Genomic DNA, 16,061 nt, shown 5'->3' with positions numbered 1-16,061 from the left:
CATGTTAGTGATTTAACAAAAACTTGGTTACATTGTCAAATAGCTAGGATCTCCTGCCATCAAATATATTACTGAGTGTGTGGTCACTTGAAAAGCACAAGTATCTTGACCCAAATTTCGGAATATTATCTTTAGTAGGTATATGAGTAGAATTGTGCCCGCCGCCCCCCGCCCCCCCCCCCCCCCCCGCCCAAGACATACTCAAGTCCTAACCCCTAGTACCTGTAAATATAGCCCTATTTGGAAATAGGGTCTCTGCAGATGTATCAAGTTAGATGAGGTCATACTGGAGTAGAGTGGGCCATAATCCAATGACTGGTGTCCTTAGAAGGGAGATTTGGTGCTGAAGCCAGAGACAGAGGGAAGGCCCCATAAAGATGGAAGCAGAAATTGGAGAGATGCAGCTACATGTTGAGGACTGTCAAGGAATGTTAGTAACCGTCAGAAGCTAGGAAGAAGGAAAGGATCCTTCCCTACAACCTTCCCCGCCAACACCAGAATTTCAGACTTTTAGCCTTCTGAACTGTGAGGAAATAAACTTCTCTTGTTTTAAATCACCCAGTATGTGACAGCCCTGGGAAACTCATATGGTGGATCAAAATCCAAGGAATTAACAAAGGTAAGGGGCCCTCCTGGTTCTCCAATCTTTTGGAGAAATCCTCTTTATTGATCTTTGTTGGCTTTTCTTCTCTCCCTGAACATAGATACTTCTCAAGGATCAGTTCCTTGGCTTTGGCTCTTACACACATTTTCCTGTTGAGAGTCAATCTGTCACTGCTAAAAGTCCTAAACTGGTAATCTCCAGTCTTGATCTCACCCACCCTGCCTTTCAACGGCTCTGTGGCATGTTGCCTGGTCATCACCCAAGCATGGTTCACACGGAACCTTGCTGACTTACTCTTAAAACTGGGCTCCCACCTCCTCCCAATGATTTTCATAGTAGTTATGGCATCTAATAGATTCCTATCGAGTGTACGATTACCATTATTTTTTGTACCATTAAGAAAGAAAAAGTAACTGTAAAGATTATTAATTGCAAAACATATCTGAATTTAGAGATAATAAAATATGAAAAACTGTGACTTATAATCAATGAATATAATGTTATCAGTATTTTCCTAGTCATCCAGGTACCCTGACCCTCTTATTCCCTCAAACCACATATTCAACATCATCAGGTAGTAATGATTCTTCCTTTACAAAGTCTCTTAATATCCATTTTCTTTATAGTATTATGCTAAGCATCTTCATTCATACAAAGACAACTGTACTGTAACTGGTTTTTGGACTGTCTCTCCCCAGCCAACCCCCTATGAATTTGACCAGTATCAAATTCATTTTCCTAAAATATCTGTAAATGTTTTATTTTTCATTCATTTAAGGTAGACTCCTTATTACCACTAGGATAAAACCCAAGCTTGCTTGGCCAAGCTGTGGTAGACACTGCTAGTTGCATACAATATCCATTCTCCTGTAATTTTGTGAGGCAGTTACATACCAAACTAATATACATGTATTCCCAGATTCCCTTGCAGCTAGGAAAGATGACGTGACATAAACTGGCAGAAGTTTTTTGGGGACTTCTATGAACATTTTCCATACAAGAGTTACCCCTTTCTAGAATATGAGGCTAAAGATGAAGCAAAAATCTTATAACCATGAAGCAATAAATATAAGGATGACAAACTAAGGATGGTGGATTATAAAAATATAAGGGGCCTAGGTCACTGTAGAGCCACTCTACCAGTCCTGGACTTCCTATTTCTGAATATTTTATGCAATAATAATAAAATCCCATTTGGTTTAAGCCATTTTGAAGGGATTCTGTTATATGCAGTTGAATGCACTCCTAGCTGAAACTAGTGTTCAAGGCTTTTCACAACATGTTCTCAACTGCTCGTTTTTCTTATTTCCCATTATTTTCTATACTTGTAAGTTTCCATGCTTTATTCACATCATTGTGCACTGAATTCACTGCTTTATCAAATATGCAATGTTCTTCTACACCTCTGTGCTTTTATACATTTTCAAAGAAATGTCATTCCCTCACCTGGGCAAACTCCTACTTATTACGTAAGATGCAGCTCAAATACACAGTGTTAACTTGCTCTTTCCTTAGTGAACCTGTAACACATTGTTCCTACCTCTAGTCTAGTGCTGATTGTTGATTTACTCATCTGCTTCCCCAATTAGACTATTAACTCCTCAGACGCAGGCACTATACGTCTTTTTCATCATATATCCCCAAGTTTGGCACATGGTTAAGTTTTCAATAAATATTTTAATAAAGAATAAAACACTAACTGGATTTTTTAAACTGGTATTTTTTGCATTGAAAGTAATTCACAAATCACAGATATATGAACTGTGCCATCATATATGTGTCCCATCAGATACTGTTCAACTATTTTCTTTGTTCCCCGTGGGTGACTTACTAAAAAAATATTGTAGTACTAATACCATCTAAAAAACCCAGTTACCATGTTTTATTCTACTTAATATTTCCTATAGGATACAGCACAAAACTTTTATCTAATAAGCACTTAAAAAATGCTTGACTTAGGGACTTCCTTAGTGGCGCAGTGTATAAGAATCCGCCTGCCAAGGCAGGGTACACGGGTTCAATCCCTGGTCTGGGAAGATCCCACATGCCGCGGAGCAACTAAGCCCGTGCACCACAACTACTGAACCTGCTCTCTAGAGCCCATGAGCCACAACTACTGAGCCTGCGCTCTAGAGCCTGTGAGCCACAGCTACCGAAGCTCGCATGCCTAGAGCCCGTGCTCTGCAACAAGAGAAGCCACTGCAATGAGAAGCCCATGCACCGCAACGAAGAGTAGCCCCTGCTCGCCGCAACTAGAGAAAGCCCATGCGCAGCAACAAAGACCCAATGCAGGGACTTCCCTGGTGGTGCAGTGGTTAAGAATCCGCCTACCAATGCAGGGGACACGGGTTCAAGCCCCGGTCCGGGAAGATCCAACATGCCACGGAGCAACTAAGCCTGTGCACCACAACTACAGAGCCTGCGCTCTAGAGCCCGTGAGCCACAACTACTGAGCCCGTGTGCCACAACTACTGAAGCTCGAGCGCCTAGATCCCATGCTCCGCAACAAGAGAAGCCACTGCAATGAGAAGCCTGCGCACCACAACGAAGAGTAGCCCCCTCTCGCCGCGACTAGAGAAAGCCAGCGTGCAGCAACGAAGACCCAATGCAGCCAAAAATAAATAAATAAATTTATTAAAAAAAAAAAAAAGAAAGACCCAATGCAGGGAAAAAAAAGAAAATTAAATTACATCTTTTAAAAAAAGAAAAGCTAGACTTGACTTCATAGCATTATGGAAAACACAGAAGACACTATACCTATAGAGGAAGACTGCGGACTAATCAGAAGGTCCTCTTGGACTTGTTCACTTCCTGGCACTGTCTGCTGATCACTCAGTGAACTCTGAGATGCACTGACAGGCTGGGATACTTCCTCATGGACCTCCTCATCACTTAACCTTTCTACTTTGACCCGGACATCTTCCTCGGTACCCAGAGGTAAGGTAGTTTTTGTGCTCTCACAAGTCACATAATCAGCCATTCTTCTACCTGTCTCAGATGGGCCAGGTAATTCTAAAGTCCGGGTATTTTCTGCTTGCTTAAGCTTATCAGGCTGAATCCTTCGATCAATTCCAAAAGGAAAAGTCCAGGGAAAAGCTAGAGAAGAGTCAACTGGTTGATTTCTATTTTCTGAGTAGGAAGCTGAAGAATTCAATACCTGTGGAGAACTTGTTTGTGTGCTACACTTTACAGGACTTTCAGGAGACATAACAATGTAGCTTTTGCGCTTTCTCCTCGACTCACGGCAAACAGGAATGGTTCTTTCTACCACACTGCACTCTGAAGACACTGGAGAAATGCTTCCATCTCGAGACGTAAAATTGCAGTTAGAGTTATTTTCTTGTCCAGCATCTAGACCCTTTTCTGGTTGGCTGTTGGGTGTATTCCATAAAATGCTTGATTTCATGAACTCTGAGCAGGTGCTAGCAACACTGAACATTTGCATATAGCTGGCTGCAGCTAGAACATCAATGATATTTTCTGTGTTAATTGACAGAGTGGCTGTGTAAGCATATTCTAAAAGGGGTATAAAGCCAGTCACTGTAACATGATGCAAATCCAACACATTCTTGTTCTCATCCTCTGCTTGGCCTACAAGTTTGGTGCGAAAGAAATCACTGCAAGCTGCTAGTACCACCTTATGTGCCCGGAAGATTTTGTCCTGGACACGAATAGTGATATCACAAAAATGTCCATCATTTCGAAGCATATTTAGCTTTCCAAGCATTTCCTGGCTGTGGGAAGAGGAGCTATGAGTAAATGTTTTCACACCCATCTTTTCCTTCCTCTTCTACCGATGCTCTTCAAGGATGCAAATGAATCAGAATGTCCTAAAAGATACATAAAATAAGCATTAATTGATGGTTTAGTAGCTGAAATAAAAGGTGATTTAGGTCGTTTTCATGAGGCCACCATGCTAAATCAACAAGCTGAAAGACTGTAGTGAGAAAGTTAGTTCAAGGTAAGAAATATATTAAACTACATTCTCCATATCTGTCCCCTAAAGTGTCCTATCAGTGGAGTCTGTGAGCTATTATCACACTTAATGAGCTGCATAGTTTTAAATAATAATAGTTTGCAAATAATGACAATTATAGAATACTATTTTCCAGATATAGTTCCAAATGCTTCACATTCGATAATTTGATTGTCATAATGTCAGTAGGTACATTTTATCCCCATTTAACAGAAAAAGGTTAACTACCTTGCTGAAGTCAGAAAGTTATTAAGTGGCAGACCTAGGGTTCAAATCCAGTCAGGCTGGCTCCAGAACCTACACTCTTAACCTCAATGCTTTATCCTGCCTCTTTTAGGATATAAAGCGAGTAAATACAAGTGACCAAGAGTCTAAGTTTTATGACGTGATAGGTCTGCCTTCTTTCTTCAACAATTCCTCCAAGGCTGTTATAAGGACTAAATGAGACAATACACGCCACACATGCTGAGCACTCAAGTGAAAGCAGCTGCTGCTATTGTGTTAGATTTCGAACACGATAAAAGCACCTTTCTGAAAGAAAATTTATAAAACAAATAATGTTTAGTAATCAACTGATTGGATTTTTCCCTTAAAAAAAAAGTTGGTTTGCCTGTATCACATTTTACATTTATTCACTAAAAATGTAAAAAACTGACATTCTTAAATAACTTCTAATTTTGCAAATCTAATAATACTTTTAAATAAGTTTTTACAGTACTTTCCCCCTAAACTCTTTTTACATCCTCTATGTGCAAGTCACGGAGGCTTGTACTAGGCCCTTGATAAAGATAAGAAAACACTAATGCTCAGAGAAGTTAAATGGCTAACAAATGACAAACAAAGCTAAGATCTGGGTCTTTTGACTGTTAGATTGCTTTTCCAATACAAGAACACATAGCTATGTACATCAATTATTTTATCTAAGACAAATAACTTTTCTTTTTTTTAAAAAAAGTAGTAAAATAAATGCAAAACAAATTCGGGGAAACACTTTTTGTAAATCATCTCTAGATAAAGAAGATTTCAAATGCCTCAAAAATATAGCCACTAGTTAAAAATGATGTTGAAGATGATGAATATTTAATTGACCTGGAAAAATGTGTGGTTCTGAGTATTAAACGAATGCACAATTACTGAATACAGTGAACACTCAATAGTGGTCATTATTATGTATTTAGAGAAAAATGTGATGAGAGTATATAGACGATAATCATCTTTGTGAAATACATAACATATGTTTATATTTGTACACACACACACACAGAACAAGAGAACATGAGGTCTTAACTAGAGATTCATGGATTCACTAAGGATGCCATGATCCTTCTGAAATTGCACACAAGAATGTGTGTATTGATGGTAGCTTTCATCATATTCAAGGGAATCACTGGTAGACTATGGGTGTTTATTCTCTTCTTTTTGCACATTAAACAATTTTTTTCTTTTAAAAAGCACCATACTGCTGCAAAACCCTAGGGTTTCAGTTCCTCTTGGTTCGAACCCCAAAGTCATGCAGAGTAGGTCTACTTCTTCTTTCCCCTTGAAAAAGCTTTCAAAAACTGAAGATGGCAATCACATTCCATTATTTCCTAAGGTTCTATTCTTTAAGCTAAACATCCCTTGTCCCTTTAAGTTCTCCTTAAAATTTGATGAACATCCTTGCTATGCTCTCAACAATCTCCATTTCCCATATTCCTTTAAGACTGGTTCTCAGAGTCGTACACAATATGACAAGTATGGCAGGATTATAACTTGAGCATAACTTTACTATTTTTACCTCCCTTGTCTGGGTACAAATATTAGTAAGACTAAACCTGGTATTCTGACAGTCAAATCATACTACTGACTGATTTTGTTTATACTATTGAAAACTTAATTCAATAATCGACTGATTAGATGTGAGGAACTTTATTATGTAAAGAGAGGAACACAATTAAAAATGAAACATTGTCCTTGACCTCATTAAGTTTACAGTCTTGGGCTTCCCTGGTGGCACAGTGGTTAAGAATCTGCCTGCCAATGCAGGGGACATGGGTTCGAGCCCTGGTCCAGGAAGATCCCACATGCCACAGAGCAACTAAGCCCATGTGCCACAACTACTGAGCCTGAGCTCTAGAGCCCGCAAGCCCCAACTACTGAGCCCGTGTGCCCCAACTACTGAGCCCGCGTGCCACAACTACTGAAGCCCGCACGCCTAGAGCCCATGCTCCGCAACAAGAGAAGCCACTGCAGTGTGAAGCCCCCGCTCACTGCAACTAGAGAAAGCCCACGTGCAGCAACGAAGACCCAATGCAGCCAAAAAAAACACAGAAAACTTGCAGTCTTTATGAAGACAACACATGTACCTAATTAAAACTACACAGCTAGTGCTATGTGAAAGCAAACAAAGAAAAATGTAATTCTGAATGTGCAGGGCAGGAGAGGCACCATGGAGGGCAGGGTGTAATGAAAGTAGAACTCTGCTGGGTGATAAAGCAGATGGGAGTGCCAGGCTCTCATGGGACCTCACACGATCTCAGTGAGTGCTCACCATCCTGACGTGCCTTGCGTACAGTGTGTGCACCGTACTGGCAAATTGTTGTTAATGGCACTATAAGTTACTCTAAATGTGGGCATGCAGAGGTCGTCAGTTCAAACATCAATCCACTACATAAACATCACTTTCGAATGTTCTTTGTAAGTAAATGTACATGTGAAGGGGAAAAGATTTTTAAAAAAGACACCCTAAAGATTTCCAGCTGAATAAATACAAAAAATTCACTGAATATTCCAACATGAGAAGACAAAATGACCAATCTGAGGTTCTTCTTGGTCTGATAACACAATAAATGGCATGAAGCTCTGTGCCGAGCCAGCCAGGTAAAGCCGCTGAAGTAACTACCCTGACCAATCAGAGGCGACATCTCAAATATAAACCTGCCCGTGCGCCTTCCCAAAGACAAGCAATTACAACGATACACCAGGCAGCTAAGACTGACCTGACCAAACTACCATTTAACGTATCTGCTGATTTCTCTCTCACAGGAATGAGATGAAGAGGGGAAAAAATGGGAAAGCTTTACTTGAAGTTTTTTGTTCATTTGCTGTACCCCAGTAAACTGGCTTCTTTAAAAGCCAGGCCATCAGGAGCACTTAGTTTGATCGGGATCACGTGGTTCAGGGAGGAACATGCCTTCAAGCAAGTGACACTCATAATCCAGGGACCATCTTCATGAACAAAGGTGCGAAAGCAAGAAATTAAATAGTATATTTGGAGAACACGTGCAACAGGGTGTTGAAAACATTTCAATCTTGGTTTGGGTGGAGGCCCCAAACAACAGATACTGCATCCAAAGTGAGGTGCAAGGCCACCTGGGCATGGAGGCAGGGGAAAACTTAGTTTCAACCTTGAGTTACACCCACCTTCAACGTTCAAAGAGTTAAATATTAGAAAAGGACTTTGCAGAGTGATCAGTGTGTTGTGAGTTTCAAACCCTCTCCCACTCCCTTCTACTCCCCCTTAATGGAAAGGGGTTAAGGCAAGTTTGCCCTTTGTTTCAGGTCTACGGAAAATGTGTCACACTTGAAAAAAATCTAATGGATACAAGTCTGATTTAAACTCTGGCCAAGACTACGAAGTATGCTTACCATCTCCCAACAGTATATAAAAGCAGCGCCCGGAGTGGCTGAAGAGACTCTGGTGCCCAAATGCTGGGTGAACATCCTGGTACCGCCATGTGTAGCAGTGGGACCTTAGGTAAGTCACCAAACTTCACCGTAATTTCTTCAGCAGTGAAACAGGGATAACAGAACCTACTTCAGAGAGCTCTGAGCATTAACTGGCCTGATGCACATAAAGTGCTTTTAACAGTACTTAGCACGAAATAAATGCTACTGAAACATCAGCCGCTGCTGCTACTGTTATTAAAGACCTTTTCTTCTTATTCAATCCTGGAGGGGCCAGAAACCACAGTCAGCAAATGAGGAGGAATAAAAGGGCAGAGAGGAAAAACAGAAAGAAAAAGGAAGCCAAACAAACCTCACTTTCCACTGCAGACCTACAGTAAGCCTGAGGTGGGCAAAGAAGAAAACCTTTAGCTCTGAATTAAATTTATTAGTTCTCGAAAATAATGTTTCTATTCCCTGAAAGTAACCAGAAAAGTTATTAAGACTTGCCCTTCAAGAGGTTGGAGGGAGTATTAACCCCACAGAATAAATTTATATGGATGGTGGAAGACAAAAATAAAATGGATTCTGAGTACCTTCCGTAGATTGTGTTTGTTCAATGTAATGGTTACACACATATGGTACAAAGTATAATACAGATGGAGGTATGGAATGGAAGGAAGATGAAGATTAGACTGGGAAATGCCCTGTATGCCATGTATTTATTACATTAATTTCCCAACACAGGTCTGTGCAAACTCAGTCTCATGACATACTCTATAATAAATTACACAGACAAATATAATTTAGAAATACTGCAGTAACATACATTGTGGCAAAACTTGGGATGAAATTATGTTATTTGAAAAAGTCATACATAATATGGGTAGTACAGAAGCCAGAAGGTATATCCTGAAATTTTTATAAATTAGATAATTCTATTTAAAAAAACCTCGTATCTCTCCATATGCGTGTAGATGAATATGTATGTGTGTAGTTATATATTTAATTTGGAACTCATTTAAAATTCTCAAATAAATATTTTTTCAATCCAATTACTAATGCAGAATTTATGTAGCATTCAAAATAAAAATGTATTTTGTAATAGTTTGCAATTTGAACTAGTGAGTAATTCAGAAAGTTTCCTTCCCATCCCTTTTATTCCAAATTACTTATGAAATAGTATATACGTGTTTATGAAAGCGGCCGCTGCTAAACAACATATACTTTAAGGAGAGAAAAATATCCTATGATTCTGTTTTGCAGTTGGGTTGAAAAACATTTACCAAATAAGGTATATAGCCCAGTTGCTAGAATAGTTTAAGTTAGACAAATACTAAGTTTTGAATTCTGACTCTTCCATTTACCATTCAGGCATTAAATCTTAAGTCTAGTTACTTCATCTCTCTATGCTTCAGTTTTCTCATTTGTAAAACAGGAATGGAAATTACACTTTCAAGATAGTCAAGAGGACTGAATTAGCACAATTCCTGGCACAAAGTAAACATTCAATAAATGTTAGCTTCTATTATTACCCTAGAAAAAGTGTGAATAAAATGAAATGGAGATAAAATTTCAAAATATCTACTCTATTTCTTATATGACACAGAGCACATCTTGAATATGTATATTTTGATGTAAAGATTAACTGATAAAAATTATCAGAGGATTTGAGATTAAAATGGAGTAGCTTGGACTTCCCTCATGGCACAGTGGTTAAGAATCCGCCTGCCAATGCAGGGGACATGGGTTCGAGCCCTGGTCCAGGAAGATCCCACATGCCGCGGAGTGACTAAGCCTGAGTGCCACAATTACCGAGCCTGCGCTCTAGAGCCCATGAGCCACAACTACTGAGCCTGTGCTCTAGAGCCTGCACGCCACAACTACTGAAGCCCGCACGTCTAGAGCCCGTGCTCCACAACAAGAGAAGCCAACGCAATGAGAAGCCTGTGCACCTCAACGAAGAGTAGCCCCTACTCACCGCAACTAGAGAAAGCCCGTGTGCAGCAACGAAGATCCAACACAGCCAACAAATAAATAAATAAAACAAAAAAAATGGAGTAGCTCTTCAGCATATAAAGTGAGGTGGCTGCCTCAGATGATTAAAGAGAAAGTAATGAGACTGCTAACCTTGAAACTATTTTGCAAGGATGTGAAACTTGATATTTAATAAGAATTTGCATGTTTAAATATCCAGCCACATCTCAAAACTGGACACTAACTTTCCAAATTATACTAACAAGGTTTTAATTATGCTAAAACTGAACTGAGATAACTTCATTCCCACCCTATATTCTAATTAAAACCAATCAAGGACAGAAAAGAAGGTTAGCGAGAGAGACATACTGAATTTAAGATGCCTCTAATAGGAATATCCAGGTGGAATTTACATATGAAGTATCTGTACTAGTTGACCATGTACAGTAGCAAATGCAGCACTAGGACATTCAGATATGTTATCTCACATGAGGTAAGATGATAAAATAATCTGATTTTACAGAGGAATTGAGACTTGAAACACTGCTTGTTTGAGGCCACTTATGTTTATACCAATGCTAAGGACCTAGGACCTTATGCAATAGGTAACCACTGGAGAACCATTGGAGAGCAGTGTTATTTACAGCTACATTTTAAGATTATCCTGGTAGCAATCTAGAGGGTGGCTGTTATAGCAGTACAAGTGTAAGATAAGATAAAATCGAACTAAGTCAGTGGCAGTGAGGATAGAGAACATAAGTTGAGAAATATTTAGGAGGTAAAACCACCTAGGCATGATTTTGTGTTGGGGATGGGATGGGGGAGTCGTAGCAGACAAGAATGTAACCCTAGGTTTTGACATGGATGGTTGAGTGGATGGTATTTTCACCAAACAAGGCAGTGAAAGAGGAAGAGCTGGTTTTGGTAGGGCTTATATTTGAATGAAAAGAAATATTTTGGTTTTAAGCATACAATCTGAAATACTTCTGAGAGGAATATCCGAGAGTACATGTATATATGAAGTTGCCCATTCTGGCCTGGAGTTCAGGGAAGAGGTCGGAGCTGGACCTAAATACTGGGTTTTACGTAAGTCACTGGCAAATTTCATCCTGTTGAATTTGTTAGAGCCTAAGACATCTAAAGAATGTGTAGGGAGCAGAGGCAGAAAAGCAAGCTGTGAGAAGCTTGGAGCAAGCAGAGAGCAAAAGGATTCGGTGAAAACATTTTATGGTGTCTAATCTACATTTTTAACCTGTCCAGTATTTAGCATAATACAGAAGCAGTGAAATACGTGAATGGATAGATATATGTCCTGAAATTTCTATCTGGTTTGGCTATATAAAGTGCCTGTATCTATTCATTATCAGTGGTTAAAAGGTGAAGATAAAGTTGCAATTTGAATTTACAGCCTTGAATTTGAATTAAAAGCATCAGTATGAACTCATAACGTAGTTCATCTTCAGCCATGAATATCCCTAGCACCCAGACTGGCTTTCAAATTCCATTTCCCACTAAAAGAAATCATGGCTCCTTAGAGAAAAGGCAGATTGCACTTTGGGGGCAGTAAATGTCCACCTGGAGCATCTTATCAGCTATGCAAGGAAGCTATCAAAGATCACTAGGGGTATGCCAAAATGCAAGTCACTTTGAGGAGGTTCCCAATGGCAAAAAATGGAACAGTAAACTGAATCAATGAAATACATTCATGAGTTCACATGACACTAGAAACAAAAACAAACCTAATCCATCACCTTTAAAGATGCTAATGAACCAAAAAATTATTTTGAAAACTGGTTTTATAAAGAGGGAAAGAGGGACTTCCCTGGTGGTCCAGTGGCTAAGACTCCGTGCTCCCAATGCAGGGGGCCCAGGTTCGATCCCTGGTCAGGGAACTAGATGCCACATGCATGCTGCAACTAAGAGTTCACAACTAAGGAGGCCGCATGCCACAACTAAGGAGCCCACGAGCTGCAACTAAGACCCAGTGTAACTAAATTTAAAATAATAATAATAATAATAATAATAATAATAATAATAAAAGATCTCACATGCCACAATGAAGATCCTACATGCCTCAACTAAGACCCGGTGCAGCCTAAATAAACAAACAAACAAATTAATTAATTAATTAAAAAAGGGGGGGGAATAAAGCGTTTATCCTGCCTTTCCAATATAAAGTGTTTTTAAGTAATCAAATAGAATATGAAAGGCTTCTCTTTATAGAAATATTCCAGCTAATAAATGAAGAAAGAATGTCAGAATTAGAAGAACACCATTTTGCATGCCCCCCCCAAATAAAGAGGCATTAATCGTCATGGTTTATAACTTCACAGAAAGAGCAGTAAGACACTGCAAAAAAGACTGAACAAAAATCTGACCAAGTTTCTAGATCCAACTACCAATTCACAGTAAATACAGAGGAACAGAAATATATTAAGCTATACCACTGCAGTGCAAACGGCAAAATTTAGACTGAGAAACTCTACAGGACAAAAGACTTGGAAGGAAAAAAACAGCAAGGAAGAAAGAGATAAAGGGGGAACCAGAATGGGGAACTTTGTGCATATCTTAAAGAATAAACTTATGAGATAATTGGAAATTTGTTTTTATTGACTACTTGAAAGTGTCAAGAAATTGTTAATTTTTTTTTTTTTTCCAGTACACGGGCCTCTCACTGTTGTGGCCTCTCCTGTTGCAGAGCACAGGCTCAGGATGCGCAGGCTCAGCGGCCGTGGCTCACGGGCCCAGACGCTCTGTGGCATGTGGGATCTTCACGGACTGGGGCACGAACCCGCGTCCCCTGCATCAGCAGGCGGACTCTCAACCACTGTGCCACCAGGGAAGCCCCTCACTGTGGTTTTGATTTGCATTTCCCTGATAACTAATGATGTTGAACATCTTTTCATGTGCTTATTGGCTATTTGCAAATCATCCTTGGAGAAATGTCTATTCAGCTACTTTGTTCATTTTTTAACTGGGTTGTCTTTTTATTATTGAATTGTAAAAGTTCTTTATTCTAGATACGAGTTGCTTATCAGATATACAGTTTACAAAAATTTTCTCCCATTCTGTGAGTTGTTATTTCACTTTCTTGGTGTCCTCTGAAGCACAAGTTTTTAATCTTGATGAAGTTTAACATCTACTTTTTTCTTTTGTTGCTTGTGTTTTTGGTGTCATATCCAAGAATTCCTTGCCAACTCCAATGTCATGAGGAATTACCTCTGTCTTATTCTAGCAGTTTTATAGTTTTAGCTCATTTTGAGTTATTTTTTATATATGATGTGAGGTAAAGGCCCAACTTCATTCTTTTGTATGTGGCTACACAGTTGTCCCAGTACTACTTGTTAAAAAGACTATTCTTCCCCATTCAATGGTCTTGACAGCCTTGTTGAAAATCAGTTAAGCATAGATATATGGATTTACATCTGGACTCTCAATTCTATTCCACTGTTCTATATGTCTATCCTTATTCTTATTGATTACTGCTACTACATAGTAAATTTGAAATAAGGAAGTCTGAGTCCTACAAATTTGTCCCTTTTTCAATATTGTTTTGGCTATTCTGGGTTCCTTGTAACTTTATTTATTTATTTATGGCTACGTTGGGTCTGCGTTGCTGCGTGCAGGCTTTCTCTAGTTGCAGCGAGCGGGGGCTACTCTTCGTGGTGATGCATGGGCTTCTCTTGCTGTGGAGCACAAGCTCTAGGCACATGGGATTCAGTAGTTGTGGCTTGCGGGCTCAGTAGTTGTGGTGCACGGGCTTAGCTGCTCCACGGCATGCGGGATCTTCCTGGACCAGGGCTCGAACCCGCGTCCCCTGCATTGGCAGGCAGATTCTTAACCACTGCACCACCAGGGAAGCCCCCCTTGTAACTTTTAGAATCAGGGTATCAACCTCTACAAAAAAAATCAGCTGAGATTTTTTTTTTAATTCATTAATTAATTTATTTATTTTGGTTGCATTGGGTCTTAGTTGCGGCTTGTCAACTCCTTAGTTGCAGCATGCGGGCTCCTTAGTTTTGGCATGTGAACTCTCTCTTAGTTGCAGCATGCATGTGGGATCTAGCTCCCTGACCAGGGATCGAAACCGGGCCCCCTGCTTCGGGAGTGCAGTCTTATCCACTGCGCCACCAGGGAAGTCCCTCAGCTGAGATTTTGACAGTGATTGTGCTCAAGTTTATAGATTAGTTTGGGGTGTACTGCCATCTTCACAACACTGAGGTTTCCAATCCATGAACATGGGGTGTTTTTCCATTTACTTAGACCATCTTTAATTTCTTTCAACAACGTTTGGTAGTATTCAAAGTACAAGTTTTGCACTTCCTTTGTTAAATTATTTCCTAAGTATTTTATCCTTTTTGATGCTACTGTGAATGGAACTGCATTAATTTCATTTCTGATGGTTCATTGTTTATAGTATTCCTTTATAATCTTTATTACTTCCTTCCTTCTGGTTGCTTTAGCCTTAGTTTCCTCTTCTTTATCTAGTGTCTTAAGGGGAAGGATGGTTATTAATTTGAGATCTTTCTTCTTCCTTAATATAGGTATATACAACTATAAATTTCCATCTAAGCATTGCTATAGCTGCATACCATAAATTTTGGTACGTTGTATCTTCATTTTAATTCACCTCAAAATGTTTTCGGGGGCTTCCCTGGTGGCGCAGTGGTTGAGAGTCCGCCTGCCGATGCAGAGGACACGGGTTCGTGCCCCGGTCCAGGAAGATCCCACATGCCATGGAGTGGCTGGGCCCGTGAGCCATGGCCGCTGAGCCTGCGTGTCCGGAGCCTGTGCTCCGCAACGGGAGAGGCCACAACAGTGAGAGGCCCGCATACCGTGCAAAAAAAAAAAAAAAAAAAAAAAGTTTTCTGATTTCCTGTTCGACTCCTTCTTTGACCTGCTGGTTCTTTAGGAATGCATTGTTTTATTTTCACATATCTATGAGATTTCCAAAATTTGTCCTGCTATATTGATTTCTAATTTCATTCCAATAAGGTCTCAGAACATACTTTGCATTATTTCAACCTCTGAAGATCTACTGAGGTTTGTTTTACGGCCTAGCATATGAGTTACACTGGAGAATGCACTTGAGAATGTATATTCTATTGTTAATGGGTGCAGTGTTCTATAGTTGTCTGCTAGGTCTAGTTGGTTTATAGCGTCTACTTCCTGTTGATCTTCTGTCAGCTATTCTATTCTATTTATTTATTTTATTTTTTGGCCATGCCATGTGGCATGTGGGATCTTAGTTCCCCGACCAGGGATCCAACCTGTGCCCCCTGCAGTGGAAGTGTGGAGTCCTAACCACTGGACCACCAGGGAATTCCCAAGCTATTCTATACATTACTGAAAGTGATGTATTGAAGTCTCCATCTATTAATGTTGAATTGTCTATCTCTCCATTTCTGTCCATTTTTGTTTCATGTATTTTGGTACTCTGTTGATAAGTGCATTAATTTTTATAACTGTTGTATCTTCCTGATGAAGTGACCCTATTATCATTATAAAATGTCCCTAGTAACATTTTTTGTTAAAGTCTATTTTGTCTGCTATTAGTACAACCACTCTGGTTTTCTTGTAGTTGCTGTTTGCATGGTAAATCTTTTTTCTATTCTCTTTCAATCTGTGTCTATCTTTGGATCTAAAATGTGTCTCGGACTTCCCTGGTGGCACAGTGGTTAAGAATCCACCTGCCAATGCAGGGGACACGGGTTTGAGCCCTGGTCCAGGAAGACCCCACATGCCGCAGAGCAACTAAGCCCGTGCACTGCAACTACTGAGACTGCAGTCTAGAGCCCGTGAGCCACAACTACTGAGCCCGAATGCCGCAACTACTGAAGCCCGTGCACCTAGAGCCCA

General features: G+C 39.9%; 1 protein-coding gene across 4 annotated transcripts in view; it reads right to left on the bottom strand.

Moving 5' to 3' along the window:
* The window catches only part of ZBTB44 (zinc finger and BTB domain containing 44), a 71,273-nt gene that overhangs the window by 25,247 nt on the left and 29,965 nt on the right, over positions 1-16,061 (bottom strand). For all 4 annotated transcript variants that reach the window (XM_081239191.1, XM_081239192.1, XM_081239193.1 and 1 more), the window contains exon 2: positions 3,362-4,434. In XM_081239191.1, the coding sequence (XP_081095317.1) occupies positions 3,362-4,379 (1,018 nt within the window). In that variant the 5' untranslated portion in view covers positions 4,380-4,434. The remainder of the gene's footprint in view (positions 1-3,361; positions 4,435-16,061) is intronic.

This window comes from Mesoplodon bidens (genome assembly GCF_964165515.1).
Source record: "Mesoplodon bidens genome assembly, chromosome: 7".
NCBI lineage: Eukaryota > Metazoa > Chordata > Mammalia > Artiodactyla > Ziphiidae > Mesoplodon > Mesoplodon bidens.
Note: the sequence above shows the minus strand (reverse complement) of the source record. Positions and strands in the feature narration are given on the sequence as shown.